Below are 23,880 nucleotides of genomic sequence, written 5' to 3' on the forward strand. Positions count from 1 at the left end.
AGAGAGCTGCCTGCCTCTGTCTCCTGAGAACCACCATGCACAGCTGAGATGACTGTGTTGCTTTTTTTAAATAATTTTTTTCTTTTATGTGTACATTTGTCTGTGTGTTGGATCCCCTGGAACTGGAGTTATAGACAGTTGTGAACTGCTATGTCTATGCTGGGAATTGAACCCGGGTCCTCTGGAAGAGCAGTCAATGCTCTTAACTGCTGAGATGACTGTATTTTTAAGAGGAGAGAACTGGCCGTTGCATAATTTAGTTAATGTTGAATAATTTGCATGTGGATTTTGGTTTCCTTCTTCGAGTGAGAGACAAGAAAGCTGCCCATTGTGGAGTTTGTCTGTTTGCCTCTGGCTTGCAGGTAAGCGGATTATTTCAGTCTCTTGGTGTTGCATAGCCTGTTGGTTTAGCACTGAAGGTGGGATTCCAGTTCCAGCCAGGGCAGAGCAGGAAGGGAGGGGATGTTGGACAGTCAGAAGGGACATTTGAGCCCACCGCATGCTACACTGTCAAAATGTTGGTCCTTTGTTGCCTGGCTGGTCTTGGAGTGATATAGCTAAAGGAACTATTAGCCATAATGTGCCTAGAACCATGTGTGAGGGCCAGAGCACAACCAGCCACGGACTCAGAATCCCATCTTTGCTAAACACCCATAGGAGTCAAAGCATCCTGCTGGGGAGTGGTGGTGCGTGCCTTTAGTCCCAGCAGGCAGAGGCCAGCCTGGTTTACAGAGTGAGTTCCAGGACAGTCAATACTATTACACAGGGGAACTCCATCCCCCAAAACCAAAACACAACAAAAACAAGAGTCAAAGCATCCTGCCTGACCTGGGGTACTCATGAAGACGGTGCCTGTTTATTTAGTATGTATGTATTTATTCAGTGTGTGTGGATGTGTGTGGGCTTTTTGCCAGGCACATATGTCTGTGCTCCATGTGCATGCCAGATGCCCTGTGGAGTCACAAACCCAGACCCTGGGAGGGCAGCAAGTGGGTTTCTAACTGCTGAGCGTCTCTCCAGTCCTGGCTTCTGACTTCTACTTTTTTGTTGCTTGTTTTGCTTCATTTGAGACAGAATCTCACTCTGTAGCTCAAGCTGGCCTAGAACAAAGTAGAGTAGGATGGTCTTGGATTTGCTACAATCCTCCTGCCTCAGTCTCCCTAGCGGTAGGATTATGGGCATGTACCACTACATGCAGAGGACTCTTGCTTTTTAATTATTATTTTTAAATTATGGTCCCGCGGTGTGTGAATGAATGCTGAGTGTATGCATGTGGGCTCACTTGTCACAGTGAGCATGAGGAGGTCAGAGGGCAACTCTGTGAGCTGGTTCTCAGTTCCACCCTTAGTTGGATTCTGGGGGTAGAATGCAGATTGCCAGGCTTACACCTCTACCAAATGAAGCATCTCTCAGGCCCCTGACTTCTACTTTAAAAACAAGCAAGCAAGCAAGCAAACAAAAACAAACTGGGTATGGTGGCGCACACCTTTAATCCCAGTACTCGGGAGGCAGAGGCAGGCAGATTTCTGTGAGTTCCAGGCCAGCCTGCTCTACAGAGCGAGTTCCAGAACAGCCAAAGCAACATAGTGAGACCCTGTCCAGAAATAAAACAAAACAAAAAACAAAAAAAACCCCAACAACCCCAAAACACATGTTTGTATGTATGTGTATGTGTGCGTGTGTAGGGGCACATGTGGAGGTCAGGACAGTTTACTGGGATTACAGGTGCCCCCATTCCAGACCCTGGTGGGACTTCTGAAGACACAGTCACAGTCCTGAGAGACCCAGGACCCCAACCACCCTGGCGCCTGGTGTGGGTTTACAGGGAACCCAGGGGAGGGGAAAATCCTGCAGCTAGTTCCCTGCCTGGTGATTTATCACTATGGAAACTGCGCTCTCTTCCGCTGTCCTCACTGCTGCTGCTGGGGGCGCATTGTTGATGCCATAGCGGTGCAGGTCACAGTTCCTTCCTCTTTCCTGCTGCAGAAATGCCACAGTAACCTACGTGGCCCGAGCACCGCCACTCACACCTGAAGGACCCGGGCTTGGGAAAAACAATCCGGCTGGATTCCCCTGGGCTCTAGGGACCTTCTGGGTTACCGAGGAGCAGAACAATGCGGGAGGAGAACAATGCAGGCTCAGTGGCCCCGCCTTCTTCCTTAAGGGGCCTCTGGAGTCAGGGGGTTAAAAACGGAGCTATAGGCCGGTAGGGCAGGTAGCTAAAAACTGGAATATCAAGTCCCTTTGTATGGGCAAAAGCACACTGTGGGTACTACCAGCTTGGGTGTGTCGGGGGTCTCTCAGTAGGAACCTGTTCTCCAATTAAAGCCGCACATGAGTTCTTCAGGTACTTACACCAGACTTGTGGACGTGAAGGCATCAGGCAAATACTAAGAGGACCCTAGAGACAATGAAGGAAGCTCCCTGGCTAGGATATTTCAGCCCAGTGCCAGGTCTGGCAGTCACTGGCCGTTCACATCACAGGTCATGGCCAACCTCAAGGCCTTAACGTCTTTATCCGTGACCTAAGGAGTCCCGGAACAATGCTAGTCCTTGGGGAAGCAGAGAGCAGCCCAGCAAGGCTTTCAGCCAGCTCATCCAACCTCTTCTGGCCCAGAGGATGCTCCTCTGAGTACTTAGGGACTTGCACATGTACCATCCACGGTCTGAAGGTCTGAGAACAAAGCTGTGTAGTGCTGAAGGTCCTGGGAGTGTCCCTAGATGCTGTGACACCCCAGCCACTTTGGTCTCAACATTAACATTCTCCAAAGGCAGGAGACTGCCTCCCTCCCCTTTAAAAACTAAGTATTTTAAATTGAAGCAATAAAATATCCCTGATCACTTTACAGTGAACAGTAAGAGGGACACTTTGTTCTGTTTCTTCAACAGTAATACTTCTTTGGAACTACAGTAACATGCACGGGCAGAGGTAGGAGGATCGCCATAAATTCAAGGCCAGGGCTGCTCCACATAGTAATAGCCTGTCTGTCTGTCTGTATGTCTCTCTCTCTCTCTCTTTTTCTTTTCTTTCTTCCCTCCCTCCTTTTCTTCCTTTTTAGCTTTTCAAGACAAGATTTCTCTGTGTAACAGTCCTGTTTGTCCTGGAACTTGCTCTGTAGACCAGGTTGGCCTCGAGCTCAAAAAGATCTGCCTGCCTCTGCCTCTGCCTCCTGAATGCTGGGATTAAAGGTGCCTGCTTCCACTGCTCTGTCTTAAACACAACCAGGGCATTCATGTGTATTCAATGCACAGATCTGACTCTTCCGCGTTCTTGGTGCGCTCTTTGGGGTCTGAGTGTGGGTGATGTTCTGTGTAGGTTCATGCACCGGAACGTCAGTGAAGACCCTGGATAGGGTCCAGTGAGGTGGCTCAGTGGGTAAATTGCTTGTCATGGAAACCTGGCCCTTGGAATTTGATTCTCAGAATACATGTAAAGGTAGAAGGAGAGAATCATCTCCACACAGTTGTCCTTGACCTCCACATATATGATGTGGCATCCATATACCAAACATCATACACAAGGATAAATAATAAATACATGTGGATATGCATATATTTGTACACACACACACACACACACACACACACATATATATATATATATTTGGAAACAGGGTCTCACCATGTAGCCTTGACTGACCTGAAACTTGCTATGGAGACCAGGCTGGCCTTGAACTCACAGAAATCCACCTGGTTCAGTCTCCTTGGTGCTGGGATTAAAGGTGTACACCATCATGCCTGGTTGATAATACATTTTTTTTTTACAATAGTGAGGGGGAAAAAGACATTGAACCATTCCAATAGTGTGAGTCCCTCATCTGTCCCAGGGCAGTCACCCCTCTTCCTTCTACTCCCAGTCCTAACGTCTGCTGCTATTATGGACTGTGTTTATTCCATATCCAAGATGCTTGGGACCCAAAGTACTTTAGATTACGTGATATGCACAGATGAACTATTGTCAAGATGGGACTCAAGTCTACATACAAGCGTTATTTGTTTACTCTATATTTTATGGACACAGCCCAAAGATAATTTTACATCATATCTTCCGAAGTTTTCTGCAGAAAACAGTTTTGCACTGTTGTTATAAGTCTCTCTCTGTCCCACCAGGGACACAGCCATCTCCCAAATGATGACATGGAGGCTTCACATTAATTACGAAAGCTCAGCCCTGGACTTAGGTTTGCCCCCAGCAGGCTCTTATAATTTAAATTAATCTGCTGCTATTAATCTACATTCTGCCACGTGGCTTTACCTCGTCTCCATTTCTATATGTCTGACTTGTTCCATGTCCCCTGGCAACGCTGGCCTAATCTGCGCCCCCTAATTCCTCCTCCTCTTCCCTTCTCTCTACAGAAACCCCTCCGTCCTGGCTCTCCTGCCTAGCTATTGGCCATTCAGCTCTTTATTACACCAATCACAGCAGTGCATCTTCACACAGTGCGCAAATATCCCACAACATGTTGTGGATTCCACACCACGGCATGATGTTGGCACTCACAGAGTTTCCAACTTGGGAACATTTTGGGGTTCTGTATTCTGGATAAGGGGTGCTCAACCAGTAATCTATCCTCTCTCCATGTAGCTTGATTTTTGATATTTCAAAAATGTTTCATAGATTGGATCACATCTGGGGAGATTATCTTTTTTCTTTGGTTGGTTCATTTATTTATTTATTTATTGGCACAATCCCTGGGTAATTCACCCAAAAGTTGTGTGTAGACTCCGTCTCTTATTGTCATAGAATAATATCTTGTAATCTGGATATACCACCGTGTGTTTAGTCATTTTCCCACTGAAAAACATCTAGTTTCTCAAGAGATCTGAAATTGAAAATCCATTTGCTGTGAACATTCATGTACAGCATGTGTGTGCGTGTGCATGTGTGCGTGTGTGTGTGCACTCAGGCATGCATGTGATTGGAGGCATGTGTCAGAGTGAGAGGAGAGCTTCATGGGATCTGCTTTCTCCTTTCCACCTTTAGGTGGGGTTCTAAGAATAAATTCAGCTTTCTGGGACTGCATCTTTGAGTGGCAAGTGCCTGTACCCTCCTGGACATCTCTCTCTCTCTCTCTCTCTTTCAGACAGGGTCTCTATGTAGCCCTGGCCGTCCTGGAATTTGCTTTGTATACCAGGCTGGCCTCAAACTCACAGAGATCACCTGCCTCTGCCTCCCAAGTGCTGAGATTAAAGGCGTGCGCCACCATGCCTGACCCTCTCAGCTATCTCAACTGGTCCATTTTTTTAAAAACTTATTTATTAAATTAGAAAAATTAATTTTGTGTGTGTGTGTGTGTGTGTGTGTGTGCATTAGAGGACACCTTACTTGAACTGTTTTTGTCTATCATGTGGGTCCCAGGGATTGAATTTATGTCCTTAGTCCTGGCAGCAGGTGCCTTTACCCACTGAGCCATCCTACCAGCCTGACCATCTGCTATGTTTTCAAAGAGCTCTAACGAAGCAGGCACTGGACATGTGGGAGGGTCCTCCCTGAGGCCAGTACCCTTTTCCACTCCAGTTGTAGCAGAGTTTATGTGGCTCCTGGCTCTGTCCCGAGTCACATGACTTGCACGGCTGTCCAGAAGCACTGTTTCCTGTGCATATTCTCAAGCTCCAACTTGGCTGCCCTTAGGAAAAAAAAAAGTCCTTTATGTATCTATTTATTTTGATTGTGTTTAATCAGGTAATGAAGCTGTGAGGAAACAGGAAGCAGAGAGACAGTTGTATAGAGCGGAGTGAAGGATTGCATCCTAGAGCAACCGTGGTGACTAAGTATTTCATATTCGGTGTGTTTGGACATTTTCAGGCTTTGACCCCTTCAGCTATGTTCTAGGCTAACCTTTTTTTTTTTCCCAAAGGTGTGGCATTTCAAGATATCTGAAATGCTTTTCTTCTCCAGGCTCTGAGAGGACTCAGGAGCAGGAGTTCCTACTAAATCTCCCATGCATGACCATCATTTGTGGGTGCACTGAACTTGTCAATAAGAGGCACCTTTCTCTTGTGAGAAAATGAGGGTGACCAGGTATGGAATCACATCTGTAATTCCAGCAGTCAGAAAGCCAAGGCAAGGCAATTGAGAGCTCCAGGCTGTTAGGTTTTGGAGAGGGGAGGGTGGTTCGGGTGGTTCAAGAGGACCCTGAAATAGATTACTGGGACTGAGGAGTTCATTGGAAGGGTTATTAATGTCACGGACAGAAAGGCAGCAGCGTTGTGAAGGCTCTCAGAGTCCCCATTGCAGAAAAGGGGTCTCTATTATGCCCACATCATGAACCCCCTCTTGCCCCAGAAACCACCAGGAAGGAGTCTGAGCAAAGAGCTCAAGCTTGGTCTCTCCATTCGCCCCACAGTGGCTGGATCAGGGAGACCACTGAGCTCAGCTATCACAGGGTTTTTAAGGAGTAAAGGAAGGAGATGAGGGGATTCTGGATTTAGATGGGGGTCGAACTCCTGATTGGGCAGGAGTGAGGTGACAGAAGTCTTGTCAAACAGGGATCGGTACTGGCGTTTCTGCCAGGAAAGTGGAATCTACATACAGATTGTATACGCTATCCTTGAAGGTCTGGAGCCTCTAGCATTCGTTTCTCTCAACTCTGGTTGGTCCCCCGTGGGTAGAGTCTGTTGTTTCTCTTGGTTGTTGTAATGGTGAGGTCCAGTCCCAGGATTGTTCGTCTGCAGCCTATCATGGCTGCATTGATGTTAAGTTAGGCCTCTTCAGTCTCATCTTTCTGAGGATGGGGGAGGCGTCATGGCATAAACCTGCAGCCAGGCTCTCTGACTCCCAGGCAGGAAAGAAGGAGGGGAGTGGGAGCAGGATGTGGCAACAATACCCTCTTTGATAGTAACTTACTTCCTGGGCGAGAGATTCTGGCCCTGGGACATCTGCTATTAGGGACACGCAGACAGTGTCTCAGGGTGCATGCTGCTGTCTGTGAGAGGAAACTGTTGTAGACAGAGCAGGAAAAAAGAGGGAAGGAAGCTGGGTGTTGGTGGCACATGGCTCTAATCCCAGCACTTGGGAGGCAGAGGCAGGTGGATCTCTGCGAGTTCTAGGCCAGCCTGGTCTACAGAGTGAGTTCCAGGGCAAGCTCCAAAGCTACAGAGAAACCCTGTCTTGAAAAACCAATAAATAAATAAATAAAAGGGGAAGGGAGGAAGGAAATAATGATAATCACAGTACTCGAGGTGGGCATGGTAGTGCACCCATGTAATGCCAATATTCTGGAAGAAGAGGCAGAAAGATTCATATCTGAGGTCAGCTTGGGCTACATAGCTAGACCCTGTCTGTCTCAATAATAGATAAATATTTGTTATTATGTATGAAACAAAAGATCTATAGAAGTCTTAGGGTTTTGTTTAGTTTTTCAAGACAGGGTTTCTCTGTGTAGCTTTGGCTGTCCTGGAACTCTCTCTGTAGACCAGTCTGTCCTTGAACTCACAGAGATTCACCTGCTTCTGCCTCCCGAGTGCTGGGTTTAAAGGTGTGCACCACCACTGCCCAGCCAGAAGTCTTGTGTAGCAAGCTTTCTTATCGGACTATTTTTGGGTTGCTACCTTCAAATTTCGACACAGGGACATCTTATTAATTATGAAAGCTTGGCCTTTAGCTTAGGATTGTCCCACTAGCTCTTATAACTTAAATTAACCTGTCTCTACTAATCTACTAATTCCGCCACGTGGCTCAATTACCTCTATTCTATACTGTATGTCCGACTTCTTCAGAATCTCCTGGCATCTCCCTGGTGTAATCCATGAACCTAGATTCCTCCTCCTCCTCCTCTCTCTCACTCCCCAGAAATCCCACCTTTCTCTCCAGCCTAGTTATTGGCCATTCATCTCTTTCTTAAACCAATAGCAGTAACACATCTTCACAGTGTAAACAGTCTTGTTTTAAAGGATAATTCCTAAAAACAAAAGCATAGTCTCAAACATGTATAAAATAAACATTATTCAAATATTTTATTGACTTACCAACTAGTGCAAGATTCTCCATCCACCTGAAAGAAAAGTGTGTGTGTGTATGTATATATATCAGAAGAATATATATATGTGTGTATATATATGTATATATACATACACATATACATATATTTCTAGCACTGGCTAAGGTAGGAGGATTGCATTAATTTGAGGCTATCCTGAGCTATACAGAGAGTTTGGGGCCAGCCTGGGCTGCAGAGAGAAACCTTGCCTCAAAAACCTAACCAAACAACAAAATAATATACAAGCCTAGATAATTATCTAGATGATGGACTAACAGATGGATTCATCTGTAGATATCTATTTGCCATGAAAGATGTTAAAAGGAATTTGCTTAATGGATGCCACATCATTCCATGTGAACAGGACAGCAATAAACTGCATGTCCCCATCTCATACAGAGCTGTATTTCTCTGGGTGTCAGCCGTCTGTGTCACTGGCAGAATTCTACAACTCAGGGAGATGTAAAGTATCCTAAGACAGTGCAAGGCACAGACGATCTATGGGATCAGACAACCTGCCAGAGAGCACTCCAGGGCTGGTAGGAGAAAACTAAGTCTTTCAAGTTGAGCTTTGACTTCCATATGTATGCTGTAGCAAGTGTATGCCCCCCTGCACTAAATAAGTAAATGTAATTTTTATTTCGTTGCAAAATTGGCAATGTCTAGCTTTATTGGAGATAACCAAGAATGTATTTGATCTTGTACTGGCCGGTTTTGTGTGACAGCTTGACACAAGCCAGCGTCATCAGAGAGGAAGGAGCCTCAGCTGAGGAAATGCCTAGACATGATCTAGCTGTAGGGAATTTTTTCAATTAGTGGTCAATGTGGGAGAGCCCAGCCTAGGTGGGTGGTGCCATCCTGGCTGCTGGTCCTGGGCTCTATAAGAAAGCAGGCTGAGCAAGTCATAGGAAGCAAGCCAGTAAGCAGCTCCCCTCCATGGCCTCTGCATCAGCTCCTGCCTCCGTGATCCTGCGCTGTTTGAGTTCCTGCCCTGACTCCCTTCAGTGATTAACAGCAATGCTGAAGTGTAAGCCAAATAAACCCTTTCTTTCCCAATTTGTTTTTTGGTCATGGTGTTTTGCCGTAGCAGTAGAAGTCCTGACTAAGACACATCAATTACAAAATCTTCCCCAACTTTTTCTGGTATTTGTTAGCTTGACATAAAGTTAAGCCAAAAGGATAACATTTGAAATTACCTAGATCTTGGAAGACCTCCCCTCCACCTCTCTCCTCATGTAGTCTGGCCTGGCCTTGAGGTTTTGTAGGTAATGGAGGATGACCTTGAACTTCCTGCCTCTGACTTCTGGAATTACTGGCCCAAGGCCCTGCACCCCATTTATCTGGTGCTGGGAATCAAACCCAGGGCTTCAAGAACACCAGACAAGCCCTTTATCGGCTGAGTTACATCCCTGGTCCTCCTTGGTGATGTTTCTTATGCTAAGATCCATGCTGACCTTGTAAAGAACACCGTTTCTTTGGTTGAGCTGGGACATGAGGAAGACTTGGGTACAGGGGCTTGGCACCTTTCCATGCTTGTGAGATGGAGGAAGATTAATCTTCAGGCTTTGTCAAGGAGATGTGTAGCGCAGGTTATTTATAGAGCCTCTTAAAGAGTGAAGCCATCTCCCCTGCCTGTTTGTGGTCGCATGTCATGCCTGACACAAAAGACCAGGAAATTCCTTCGCCTCTGTGCACCTCCGCCCTCCCTTCTTGGAGCATCGGACACCATCAGCATGGCTTCAGACTGAGATCTAGAATGACCCAGCACAGTGGCCATGCGCAGATGTTGATGGGCCCGGGGCTGGGGGAAGGGTCCACTGTGTGCAGTTTCCACCCTGTCCAAGGTTTCCTTCCTGAACCTGTGAGAACGAATTGCAAACATGTGACCTGTGCCGGGCACTTTAGGAAACAGCAGGGGCAGGGAGGGTAGACGTCTGACTTGATCTGAGCACTACACCATAGTCAATATGAGAAAGCAGTAGCAATGCAGGAGGGCGGGGGTTGAGAGGAGATGGGTCACTTTTGCCAGGAAATCTTGTAGAAAGCCATCAGATCTGTGGTTTTCTTTTTTTTTTTTTTAACACCCCTGCTCCCCACTCTGTTTTGGTGCTGGAAATCAAACCCAGGACCTTGTGTTCACTGAGTGGATGCCCTATGGCCTTGTGTACCTTGGGTGGATTCTCTATACCTGAGGTACTGACCCAGCAGTGAAAGTCTTCCATGAATTGGCATGGAGGTATACATTAACAATCCTAGCACTTGGAAGGCTGAGGCAAGAGCAGGAGGATTGCTATGAGTTTGAAGTCAGCATGGACTACATGAGACTCTATTGCAAGCAAAAGAAAAACAGCAAAAAGCCTTTATGTGAGCCATCAAAAAGCATGTTGAATGGGACAGAGACAACAGGTAGGCAGGTTGAGAGCGAGCTCCAAGGATCTTCCTTCCTGCTGTATGACAGTTTCCTCCAACTGAAACATTCTATCCTGAAGGGACGCTCCTTAAACAGGAAGGTAAACAAACACAGACTAGCTTCAGGAAGTCCCTGAAGCTGAGCAGATTCGCTAGGCCCCTCCCTGTCAGAGTAAGCAAAAAAGACGGCTAAGAGTTCCTCTCAGACAAACCAAGCTTTGAAGAAGACTCTGACACCAGAGCAGCTGCTCAGAGGAAGCAGAAACCAGTTTGGTTGCCTGGAAGAAGTTACGACCGGCTGAGTCACTTGGAAAGGACACTTCCCAGCCTGTTGAGCTGCCTACAGGCTGTGAAGTGTGCTCCAGGGTCCAAGCTTCTGTGAGCTGTCACCCGTGCTGAGATGGACTTCGATCATGTCTTTGGGACATTTCTGCTCTTGTAAATAACCCCTCACCCATATTCTTGTAAGGAACTCCAGTAAAACTCACCATTCGCCAAAGTGGACGTTGGTCTGTTGTGGGATTCCTAGCTGGAGTGAGCAGATGTGTGTCACGCCTCCCCAGGAAGAGTCTTGTCACAACATGTCTCTGCCTCTCCAGCTTAGTTCTGTTTATTTTTTAATGTGGATGCTAGAAATCAAACTCAAGCCCTTACGTTTGCAGGACAGGCTGGGTGCTGATGTCACAGGTTGGAACCATTATATCCGGTTTATGCAAAGCTCTGGCAACTGAGCCATATCCCTGGCCCTGATTTTATTTTTTTTTAAGTTTATTTATCTATTTTTCAAGATAGGGTTTCTCCATGTAACTTTTGAGTCTGACCTGGAACTCACTATGTAGACCAGGCTGACCTTAAACTCACATAGATCCACCTGCCTCTGCCTCTTGAGTGCTGGCATTAAACGCATGTGCCACCACCGCCCAGCCTGATTTTATTTTTTGAGACAGTATCCCAGACTGGCCTAATATGTTTCTTGGTATTATTTTTAATAAGTTATTTATTTTTAATTTTATGTGCATGAGTATTTTGCCTGCATGTATGTCTGTGTGAGGGTATTGAATACCCCTGGAACTATTGTGAGCTACCATGTAGGTGCTGGGAATTGAACCTGGGTCCTCTAGAAGAACAGCTGGTGCTCTCAACTGCTGAGCCATCTCCCCAGCCATGTTTCTTAGTATTTTAATGAAACTTTTTTTTCTTTCTTTTTTAAATTGTTTTTTTGAGACAGGGTTTCTCTGTAGCCTTGGGGCCTGTCCTGGAACTAGCTCTTGGAGACCAGGTTGGCCTCGAACTCACAGAGATGAGTTCCCAAGTGCTGGGATTAAAGGCATGTGCCACCACCGCCGGCTCTCTTCTTCCTTCCTTCCTTCCTTCCTTCCTTCCTTTCTTTTTTTTTTAATTTCTTGAATTCCCAGAGCTGATTTGCAGAAATGGGGCAAACTGTAGAGGGGACGCATAAAGCCACAATATGCCTCTCCACCTCTTGAATGCAGCTTTATTCTCGATTATTTACTATTAATTTTTATTTATTAATTTTATTTATTAATTTTAAATTTCACTTTTATTAGTTATTTATTTTATTTATTATTCTATATTATTGTGCTTTTAGCACAGCCCAGCAATCCCAGGTTTTAGAGATGGCTGCCCCCCTTTCCTGGGTCATTAGTAAGGCACGAATATGGCCAATGCATATAGAAATAGGGTCTCCCGAACGTCAGACTGGCCTCAAAAGTGCCACAAAGCACAGGATGGCCTTGAAGTCCTGACCTTCCTGACCCTACCTTCTAAGTAAAAGTTGCTTCTGGGTCCTTTCTGCTGGGAAGAAAAGCTGTTTAGGCTCCTCAAGACCCCCCACCCCCACCTCTAAGGTCAAAGGAGTTCAAAGCCTGAGGTCAGAAGTCTGAAGAGATTCTGGGTTTAGGTGAATGATTCAGTCTCTTTCCTTCTTTGCTTGCTTGCTTCCTTCCTTCCACTCCTTCCCCCCGCCCCCACCTGTTTCCTTTCCTGGGAGGGAACCCATCTCCTTGTATCTCCATGCAAGTGTCTAGTCAATGAGCTACCTCGCAGCCCCTAACACCCTACCAGTTCAATTTCAGCTTCCTTATGCATAGCAGGCTTGGGGGAAGGTGTGGGCAGAGAACATACTGGGTATTTGTCAGTTTGCTCAGCAGCCAATTCAAACGTCTGGATCAAAACCCAGTGATAAGCTAGTGACGGCCTGTTCTTTGAACCAGAGTTACTGTTTGTACCCAAGGTTCTCTCGCTGACCTCCAGATAACCACAGTCATTTTTCCCAGGCTATTCCTGGCAGGGTAAATTGCTCCCTAAATTTGCGATAAACCAATTAGAGGCTTCCACTTATTTTACCAAAGTTCCTCTTGTCTGAGATAGAAATGAGAAAGAAGGAAGGCAGAGAACAAAAAGTACTCCAGGGTTGGTTCGACTGTTCATCAAATAGCATCATGGTTGCCATGGTAGCAAGAGCAACCCTCATTCACTGCATTCAAGTGTCAAGACTGGGGGGGGGGGAGGTTGGCTCAGTGTGTAAAGCGCTTGCTGTGTGTGCAAGCATCAGCGTCTGAGCTCAGATCCCCAGCGCTTATATAAAAACTGGCGAGCCAGCCTGGTCTACAAAAGTGAGTTCCAGGACAGCCAGAGCGACACAGAGAAACCTTGTTTCGAAAAACAAAACAAAAAGAAAAACAGAAGCAGACAAACAGATAGGTGGTATCACCTATCTGTAACCCCAGGTCTTGGGAGGCAGAGACAGGCAAATTCTGGAGGTCACTGGACCAGTGTAGCCAATGTAGCCAAAATGGCAAGCTTCGGGTTCAGTGAGAGACCTGTGTCAAACCATGAAGTGGAGGAAGACATCCCAAAGCCAAGCTCTGGTGTCCACATGTGCCTGCACAGATGAGCACACCTGCATGCATATACCACAGACACAGATACATGCGCACACACACATGCACACGATATGAAACATAGCCTCCCTCCTGAGGAATCCCATTATCCTCCTGGAGAAGAGTGTGGGAAATGATGCCAGGCACAGTGAGAGGATGTGCAGCTAACTGAACTTTGTCTCAAAAGGATCTTGACTAAGTAAGGGGCTGGTGGCGTAGTTCAGTTGATGGGGTGCTTGCCTAGCGTGCACAGGCTCTAGCATGCATAACAGTTCCATCCAAGCCATCCTGTAAACTGTGCTTGGTTTCTCATCCATACAGTCTCAGCCCTTGTGAAGTGGAGGCAGAAGGATCAGGCCTTTAAGGTCATCTTCCTCTGCATAGTGAGTTTGGGACTAGCCTGGTCTATATGAGACACCATCTTTAAAGTCTTTAAAACCCGGGGGGGGAGCTGGTCAGTGGTGGTGCATGCCTTTAATCCCAGTAGTTGGGACACAGAAGCAGGTGAATCTCTGTGAGTTCGAGACCAGCCTGGCCTGGTCTACAGATTAAGTTCTGGGACAGCCAGGGTTATACAAAGGAACCTTGTCTCAAAAAAATAAAATTAACTTAAAAGTTCTAAGAGGGCAGGGCAGCCATTTGTCTCTTCCCCAGGAGTCCAGTCCAGAGCCACTCCATGGCTCATGGCTTCCTCCCTGGATCTCTGGTTCTACAGGAGAAGCATCCTGGCCCCTTGAAGTCTCCAGCTTAACCCAGTGCTGTCTTATTTGAGAATCAGTTTTGGGAAACAGATTCCTTCAGCCCTGGAAAAGTCTGGCATTTCTGTGCAGGGTGTTCCAGAGATGGGCTTCACGCCCACGAGGTCCTGAGGAGGTTGCATCAACACCGGATGTTCAGTTACTGTTGAGTTTCAAACAAATCGGTTTTTATAAGACAGGATTCCAAGAAGCCAGTTGGAATCACCTTCTGGCCCTTGATTGCCACACCTGTAACGTGGATTGTGACATTCCATGTGGGAGGCTGAGAGTGACCCTGCCCCCCAAAGCATAAGTCCTGATTCCTATCCTGAGCGATGTTACCCTATGTGTGGGTTGGTCTTTTGGGCTGTCATACGTAATACCATCGAGTATTGAAAACAGAGATGCTGGATGTGGGTGATTGATGGCTATGGGGCTAAGAATATCTGCTGCTCTTGCAGAGGCTCCAGATTTGATTCCCAGCTCCCACATGGCAGCTCACAGCTGTCCGTAATTCTAATCTAGGGGATCTGATATCCTCATCTGGCTTCTTCGGGCACAAGGCATGCATGTGGTGCACATACATACACAAAGGCAAAACACATACACATAACATAAAAATATAGAACTATTTTAAAAAGTAAGAAAGAATCATTGGGTGCGGTGGTGCACACCTGTAATCCCATCACTTCGGAGGTAGGAGTAGAAAAATCAGGAGCGCAAAGTCATCCTTAGTAATATGGGATGCATGAGACCCTGTCTTAAAAAAAAAAGCCAGCACTCAGTGGGGCAGGTGGATCCAGTGAGTTTGATGCCAGTCTGGGCTACTTACATGGTGAGACCCTGTCTCAAAAACCTTTCTTTCTTTCTTTCTTCCTTTCTTTCTTTTTCTTTTTTCTTTTTCTTTTTTCTTTTTCTTTTTTTGGTCTTTCAAGACAGGATTTTCCTGTGTTGTCCTGACCATCATGGAACTTACTCTGTAGACCAGGCTGACCTTGAACTCAGAGATCCACCAGCGTCTGCCTTCTAAGGACTGGAATTAAAGTTGTGCGCCACCACTGCTTGACCGCCGTCATCTGTTTAAAGCCTGGCTTCTGGTGGTTGTTTGCTCTGTTTGTTTGTTGAGGCAGGCAGGCAGGCTGTCTGTAGCTCAGGCTAATGTAGACAGAACTATGCAGCCAAGGATGGCCATACTCTCACAACCGTCCTACCTCTGCTTCCCAGGCTGGATTGCAGGCATGAGTCGGCATGTCGAGCTCATGCAGTGGCTATTAATATCTTCAGAGTTATACAACCATCACCACATTGCCAATCACGCACCACGAAGCCCATATGTCACCCAAACCTTCAGAGCCAGTTGGCTAACAAAGAACCCAGTTTTTGTCTGTAGATTTGCCTCTTTCAAATGTTCCATCGAAACAGAATCCTATAAAACAAAGCCCTCCATGCTTGATGTCTTTTACTTAGTGTTGTCAAGGTAATCCACATAGACCAGGCCTCACCTTGGTGTTGTCTTTATTGCCAAATGAGATGCTATTCATTATATGGCTACCATTAATTAGTTGATTAGAAGAGGGTACCCAATCTCCTGGGATGTGGAGTTTTGTATGGCTGTGAGACACCCTGTGGATGCTGGGAATTGAACCCAGGTTCTCTGTAAGAATGGCAAGTGCTTTTAATCACCGAGGAATAATCCCTTTAGCTTTCTCTTTTTGTTTGTTTGTTTGTTTTTGGAGACAGGGTTTCTCTATGTAACATTCCTGGCTGTCTTGAAACCTGCTTTTTAGACCAGGCTGGCCTCCAATTCACAAAGATCTGCCTGTCCCTGCCTCAGCCTCCCAAGTGCTGGATTAAGGGTGTGTACCACCATGCTGGCCCTCCTTTTGATTTTATTTTGAGACAAGTTCTCACTAAATTGCCCAGACTGGTCTTGAACTCACCCTATAGTCCAGGTTAGACTTGAAGCTTTGATCCTTCTGTGTTGTGATCCAGCTGCCCTTGCTCCCCGTAACCCGCAAGAGAACTTCCTTGTGGTCTATAATTGACAAGGATGTTTGTGTTCTTTCTGGCCGGTGGGTCTCCACAGAAGGAGTAGAGGTATTAAAGGTTGCTGTTCTTCCACCTGAAAAGAAGCCTCTGTGTCTCAATCCCGGCACCATCACCACCACCCCCCCACCCTCCCATCCCCCCACCCCCCCCACCCTCCCACCCCCCGCGCCAGTCTTGGCTATCCAGGTTGCGCTGGCCATAGCAAGTGGATATCCTACCGAGATCTGGAAAGTGGGGATACGTGAACGGGGTCTCTCCAGCCACCAGCTAAATCGAGGAGCGTATTGGGGAAGGTAAAGCGTTTTTATTTTTCATCCCCAGAGATAACTCTGAGGGACATCCTCCAAAAGAGAAGCAAGTGTAAAGAGGCAGGAGAGTGAATTGAAAGGCCTCAAAAAGTAACTGAAACTCTTAAAGCAACAAGGCATGGAAGTAACAAGGAAGACAGCCAAAGATTTTGTACAGGAGGGGGTTTAAATGTTCCAGACTAGGAACAAGCCAAGTCAGATTAAAAGGAGTATGTGTGTCTTCATTCCCAGAGATGCTCTGAGGGATGCCCTCTGGAAGATTGGCCAGTAGGAAAGCAATAAAGATGAGGCAGGAGGATCTCAAAAGACAGAATATGTACAGATGTATGCTATTGTGTTGATTGTGTTGTCCTTTGTGCTCTGGACTGGAGAAAGGCATTTGCTCTGGGAACTGCTAAGAAAGGTATTTTGACTCTAAATATGGGCCTAAGGATTTGATGCTTTGGAAAAGAGGTTCTGCTTTTGTCTCCACAGAGGATGAGAACCTGTGGATTCATGGCAAATTTATGTGGTTTGAGTCACTGAGATCCCCTAAAATGTTGATGTAAAATACCCCCAAGAATGCAGCATCCCCGCTCAGCCGGAAGTAGCTAGACAGGTTGACAACACCCAAACTCCCTAAAAGATTGTTAAAGTGGGGCCCCTTCAAGGGTTCCGGAGCAGGAGCAGCGAGCCTGCTTTCCTGAGTTCTGCTCCACTCCATGCAGCAGTTTGGATCCAGAGTGAGTGTGACTGGATCCAGAAGGCAGCTGGAGCAGAGCTTTGCCACCACAGCTACTGCTGCCGGACTTGCTCTCTCACAGACTGTGCAGACGGCTGAGACTGTCAACCAGCTTGCTGAAAAGAGTCAGCAATCATTCACTATTCAATTGGTCATATTAACCTTAAACCAATAAGTAGCTCTGGTTCAGGAGCAAGTGGACTATCTTTGGACTTTTCAACAGTTAATCATGTTATGTGAGTTACTCATGGCACTGTATCACATGCTTCTGCTACTGTTACGGAACTCAACCGTCATATGAGAGGGGTTTGGAATACTGCTTTTGTTAATTTTGTCACCCAGTTAGTGCATGCTAGATGGTTGCGCGCTGGTCTGGCTCCTTGGCACTGTCAGTCCTGGGGATACTTGGTTTAGGGCTATGTGTCTGGGTAGCCACAGATGGGCAATACTTTGGGGGCAGGATGCTACCTAAGACAGGGAATATTAGAGGGCTATTCCCCATGACAGGCAAGGTATTAAAAAATAGAATGGGGAGAGTTGTGATCCAACTGCCCTCACCCCCCCTGACCGACAGCAGAACTTCCTTGTGGTCTGTAATTGACAAGGATGTTTGTGTTCTTTCTGACCGGTGGGTCTCCACAGAAGGAGTGGAGGTATAAAAGGTTGCTGGGCAAAATAAAGGTTGCTGTTCTTCCACCTGAAAAGAAGCCTCTGTGTCTCAATCCCGGCACCCCCCGCCAGTCTTGGCTATCCAGGTTCTGCCCCAGTCTCCCGACTGGCTAGAGCAACAAGTCTTTGGGTCAAGTGACCCCAGATTTATTAAGAGAAAGTAAGGAAAACTCTCAAGGGTGAGAAGAGCCCCCCCAGGAGGAACTCCCCTGGCTACTAACACTACTACTGTGGAAACCAAAGAAAAATCGTGACTTGAAGACAGCGTCGAGTGAAGAAGTGTTGGCAGTGGAGCTGGAGCCCGAGCCGTTAGGAAGCAGCACGTCCACTCAGTAACCTTCGCTCTCCCGCACTGCAGGAATCTGCAATAGTGATTCCGCGTGCCTGGACCCTCCAGAGGCCTTTGCAGAGGTTAGCAGATGGCTTCCCCTGGACATTTTAACCAAGCACAGATAACCTCTTCCACTTAGTCACCCAGCGCCTGTTCTGTCTCAATGTCCGCAGTTTCTGACAGAGGCATTTCACCTCTTTTTAAACGTGTATTGATGTTTATCGCTCAGCACCGCTTGCCCACTTTCTCTGCCTTCTTTGGAGCGTTGAGTGAGAGCCAGATGGGCTCACGTCTACCTGATTTTGACTCCTGAAACCCTTCTACGGCTTCCAGTTTCCAACTGACAGTGTGCTCTGTAGGTGAAGGGACTTCCGAATGCTAGTTTTCGTGGGAACTTCCTGACAAATCCGAGTAATGGGTAGATGGTCATATTAGTCCCATTATAGGTGAAGAGTGAGCTCAAAATGTTTCAGTCCTCAAACCCCAGAGAAGAGGCTGGAACTCTCTGACCTGCACACTCTTGCCAGTTTATACCCTGGCTAGGGCGTGCCTGATGCCAGCAGATTTGTCTTCTGTCCACTTTCCAAGGTTCGTCAGAGCCTTGGAAACAGGTTGTGGGAGCACATGGCTATGAGTCATGCTTATTGTCACCACAGCCTAGAAGTGGGTGGAAGTCTGCCTGGCCTGCTGCCTGCAGAAGGGGTCTGCTGCCTGCCTTGTCCCCCTCTCCCCCTAGCCTACTGCAGCTGCTCGGAAATGCTATTTCCAGAAGTGTAGGCCAGTGGGCAGCTTTCTAGGTGTGACTTTGACCTGTACCACTTGCAGGCAGGGGCACTGCACACGGAGATGATCATTAGGTGAATTTGGGGAGGAGAGGGAGAAGGAAGAGGAATAGGGGAGGAGGAGGAGGAAGAGGAAGAGGGGAGGAGGAGGAAGAGGAAGAGGAAGAACCCGTGAGAGGAATGGGGTCCTGAAGGAATCTGGTCCTGTATGGTTGGCACATCGAGGACTCTAATCATTCATTGTAGGCGTCAGACCCTTGACCTGTTACTCAGGAGGCAACAGTTGTAGGCAACCTTCTCTGCCCGCCTTCCCACCAAGGATTTCACTGAGAATAGGGAAGGCGAAGAAGAAAATGGGAAAAGACCACACACAAATAGAGCAACCCAATCAACCAATAGATTTTAAATTTTGTTTGCTGTGGAAGGGTACATGCACATCACAGTGCTTGTATGCTTTCTGGTGGAAGCTCCGCCCTAAGCCCCTCCTCCACCTCTCTCCAAACCCAGCCACATCCCAGAAAGTCCACCAAGTGCTGACCTCTCCCCCAGAGATGCTCAAGACCACTCCCCGGGGAATTTAAACTGCCCCACAGAAAACAGATGTGGCTTTTTCCGTCTCTCTTCCCTGTCTTCTCTCTGGGGGTCCGGAAGATCATCTGGGAGCGTTTTACCTATTAAACCTGATCTTTTCTAATTGGTTTGATTCAGTCTGATTTGGATTGCTGCATCGGTGGAGAGGCTTATGGGGTGCAGAAACTTTTCAGTGTGGACACCAGGGGACAGCTTGTTGGGGTCGATTCCTTCTGTCATGTGGATCCCCATTACTAAAGTTCAGGGCATCTGACTTGGTGGCAAGGGTTTCTGCTTGCTATCTCTCTGGCCCTTAATTTATTGCTTTTAAAATTTTTTGAAAAAAATAATTTGTGTATTATCTTGCCCTGTCTGTCTGTCTCTGTGTGTGTCTGGTGACCTCATGGGTCAGAGAGGATGTCAAATCCCTGTTGTAAACCACCATGTAGGTGCTCGGAATCAAACTCCGGTCCTCTGCAAGAGCACCAAGAGTTCTTAGCCTCTGAGCCCTCTCTGCAGCTTCAACTTGTTATTTTTTTTTTTTTTTGAAATGTGGCCCCAGCTAGTCACGGTGGCACTGGTGGTGGCACACAACTTTAATCCCAGCACTTGGGAGGCGGAGGCAGGCGGATCTCTGTGAGTTTGAGGCCAGCCTGGTCTACATAGGGAGTTTCAGGACAGCCAGAGCTACATAATAGAGAAACCTTGAGCGAGACTGAGGACTTGTCTCAAAATAACAACAACAACAACAAAAAACAACCCAACAACAACAGACAAATAGAAAGAGAGAGAAAAGGGAGAAAAGCAAAGAAGGGAGGGAGAGGGAGGGAAGGGGAGGGGAGGAAGGAAGGGGTTCCATGCCCAACGCTCTTCAACAGCTCCTATCAAACAAGTCAGAGCAGGGAATGATTTTCTAGATGGAAACCATCACTTTTTGGCTCTTGCTGGATACAAGCAGCAGGGTTGGGGAGCAAGGAGTTTTCCACATAGTGAGTTCAAGGCCAGTCAGAGCAACAGGCGATCCTGTTCCTAAAGCAAAGGAGGAAGGAAGGAAAGGGCACCGTCAGGGCACAGGTCATCCAATTCTGACAGTACGGTAATTCCCAGCACTAACCGAGACAAACGTCAGACTAATGCTCCCTGGGATTTTTGGTGTTGTTGTTTTTTTGTATTGTTTTTGGACAGAATCTCACTATGTGGCTCTGTCTGGAACTCCAGCATGGCCTTGAACTCACAGAGATTTGTCTGTGTATCTCTGCTCCCAGAATCCTGGAATTAAATGTGTGCCACCATAGCTGACTCTTGAGTTTTTGTTTGTTTGAGACAGGGTGCTTTGATGTCCAGTCTGTCCTTAAACTCACTATGCAGCCAAGAATGACCTTTAACCTCTGATCCTATTGCTGCCATCTCCCAAGTGGAATTACAGACATGCCCCACCACACCGGAATTGTGTGATTCTGAGCACTGAACCCCAGCCTTCCTGAATGCCGAGCCAGAACTCTACCAGCTGAGCTACAGCTTTAGTCTCTAACTAATGTTTTATTATTATTATTTATTATCATTTTTTTTCTCAACAGGATATCTCTGTGTTCTGTCCTGGAACTTGCTCTGTAGACCAGAATGGCCTTGAACTCGAAGATCTGCCTGCCTCTGTCTCTGGAGTACTGGGATTAAAGCTGTGAATCACTGTGCTCGGCAGCTCTTTACTTTTCTTTTGTTTCTGTATATGTGTCTATATAGAGTATCTGCAGTGTGTGTGTGTGTGTGTCCTCAGGCCAGAAGAGGGCACTGGCTCCCCTGTGGCTAGAGTTACAGGCAGGTATTTGATATCTGATGTGGGTGGTGGGAACGAAACTCTGGTTCTCCAGAGGAGCAGAAATGCTTTTAACCACTGAGCCATCGCTCTGGCCCTGACTAAAGCTCCTTGGTCTACTAAGTAGGAGTCATTTCCTCTGCGAGCATGAAGTTGTCAGTCTACTTGAGGAGAACAGGCTGTTGAGAAGATGAGGGAGGGGAAGGGGCATGGAAGGAGTTCGCAACGAAGAGGGAAAGAGATGCTTCAGTGGGAAAGGCACGTGATGCATTCTGGGAGTTTACATTTCAGCAACCAAAGCCTCGGGCAGGGTTAGGTAATGATGGGTAATGGAGGCTTAAGGTCTGCTTTTCCCCAGAGAGTGTAACTACATTTCAAACATCAAAATGAAAGAAACCAATGTATAGTCTAGAACATTCCGTAGGAGGCAAGGCTGCACACATCTTTTATCTCCATTATTTGTCTGTGATGGGAGGATTGTGTTCAAAGGTAGCATTGGGCCATTTAGCCAGCCCCTGCATCAGAATAAAGAAAGGAATGAGGGAAGGGAATAGGGATTGTTAACTCAACGGCAGAGCACCTTGGCATCCCTGGAGCCTTGGGAAGGAGAGGGTGTAGGGAGGAGGGAGAAGCGGTGAGCTGGAACTGGAGAGATGACTCAGCAGTTAAGGGTATTAGCTGAGCAATCGTGAGGATTGGAGTTCAGATCCCAGTTGCCAAACAGCATCAGCTCTGGAGGACCTGACCCCCTCCCTGGCCTCCAGGCACACACTGGCACACAGACGTCCCTCCCCCAACTCACATATTCATACTCTCATGAAGATCCATAAATAGAGGGGGGCAGGATGGTTCAGTGCCAAGCCTGATGCTCTAAGTTTGATCGGAGTTTGAGCATGGTGGAAGGAAAGAATTCCTACAGGCTGGCCTCTCACCCCACCCCACCCCAAACACAGAGTGGCACATGTGTGCTCCACTCCACTGCCACGAGCACAAACAAATAAATGTTATTTTAAAAAAAGCCCAAACAAATAAATAACAAACAAAAAGGTTGGGGGTGGGGGGAGAGAAACCTCCCTGTGATCTAGTATGGACTACATGTACATACATACACCTATGTATGGTCAAAAGGGCTCCTTTGGTGCCTAAGTCAGTAATTGGAGCCCACTGCGGAGACTAAAGGAAAGTCCCTGTTCCTACTGAATTCCCAGCTCCGATGCCTGGATGGCAGCGCTCCTCACAAACACAGCATATTGTCAGAGAAGCCAGCCATGGAAGGACAGGAGGCCCAGATTTACTCGGTATGGACTCAGGCCCCTTTGGGGAGCCCACAGGAAAGGCAGGCCTTACTGGGTATCCTGTAAAAGCACTATGGGTAGAAGACGAAGGGAGGGAAATAAGAACCCCTCACCTTGTCTGGGGGAAGGAGTCCCCAAACCCAGAGGAGGCAAGAGACCCAAGAACTCTGAGGCAAATGTCACTTCTGGCTTTTTGTTGTTTTCTTCCCTTCTAGACAAAGCCACTGGATTCCGTGGTCCCTCCGGAAGACCAGTCATTTCCTGAGGAGATATCAGGCCAGCCCAGACCTCATTGTTCTTGGTTTCCAGCTATGGCCACCATTACCTGACAAGTGCCAGAGCCGGTCTCTCTCTGGACGCCTGGAGAAGCCCTCAGAGCAGTTTTTGCTTTTTGCACAGTAGGTTTCTGGTCTGTGACTGGGAAGAGAATTCTGCACCTGAGGCATGGCCGGAAGGCAAAACTGACTGTACACCTCGGTCCGCAAGAGTCTTCCTCTCAGGATGCAACTGAGGTGGACCTCAGTCAGCAAGATGCGCCGGGCGGTCTTGCTCACACTGCTGCTCTGTGAGTTTTTAACCTACTTCTGCTTCAGTTTTATGAGACTTTGGTCTGGGGTTAGTGAAATCAACAGATGTTTTTTTTTCTCTTGTCTTTTCCAGATTCAAGCCTCCAGGCGCAGGAAAACTGTAAGTCCTGATGTTTTTACGTGGCTTCCTTCTTGGTGTTGTTTCTGAGATTCTTAGCTCACGTCAGACTGCTTAGGGTTGGCATGTGTAGACTGAGAAAAATATTCCAAAGGAAAACCAAAGTGGATTCTATCTTGGCATTTTTAAAAAAGAGGCTTTTAGAACAAAACGTGTTGTAAGTTGTTGGAGGAGCTCGTTCCGGAGCCCAGCCTTAGATCTTGGTGGGTGGCTGTTTGTTGGAATTCGGGAGATGATTTTTTTAAAAATCCAGGGATCCCTCATTTACTTGCAAGTCTTTCTACCTTAAACTATTTGTTTTTACATCACACTACATTTCCAAATGTTTGCTTTCAAACTCCTCTGTATTCGGTTGGGTTTGGTGCCTGTGATCCCAGCACTTGGGAGGCAGACATTCAAAGGATCAGTAGTCAAGGCCAGCTTCAGTTGCATAGCAAGTTTGAGGGAAGTCCAGGCTACATGAGATTTTGTCTGAAACAATACAAAACCAACTCCTCTAAACTAAAAATTAAACACACACACACACACACAAAACCAAGTCTTTCAATTGTTCTGATTTATAAATTAGACACAGTAGACTTGCCGCAGAAGGAACCAATTGTAACTGAA

General features: G+C 47.0%; 1 protein-coding gene across 4 annotated transcripts in view; it reads left to right on the forward strand.

Moving 5' to 3' along the window:
* Positions 1–217: 217 nt before the first annotated feature.
* The window catches only part of Pecam1 (platelet and endothelial cell adhesion molecule 1), an 80,351-nt gene continuing 56,688 nt past the window's right edge, over positions 218–23,880 (forward strand). For all 4 annotated transcript variants that reach the window (XM_048446014.3, XM_048446016.3, XM_048446017.3 and 1 more), the window contains exons 1-3: positions 218–362; positions 22,782–23,131; positions 23,227–23,253. In XM_048446014.3, the coding sequence (XP_048301971.2) occupies positions 23,068–23,131; positions 23,227–23,253 (91 nt within the window). In that variant the 5' untranslated portion in view covers positions 218–362; positions 22,782–23,067. The remainder of the gene's footprint in view (positions 363–22,781; positions 23,132–23,226; positions 23,254–23,880) is intronic.

This window comes from Myodes glareolus, chromosome 9 (genome assembly GCF_982192425.1).
Source record: "Myodes glareolus chromosome 9, mMyoGla1.1, whole genome shotgun sequence".
Taxonomy (NCBI): Eukaryota; Metazoa; Chordata; class Mammalia; order Rodentia; family Cricetidae; genus Myodes; species Myodes glareolus.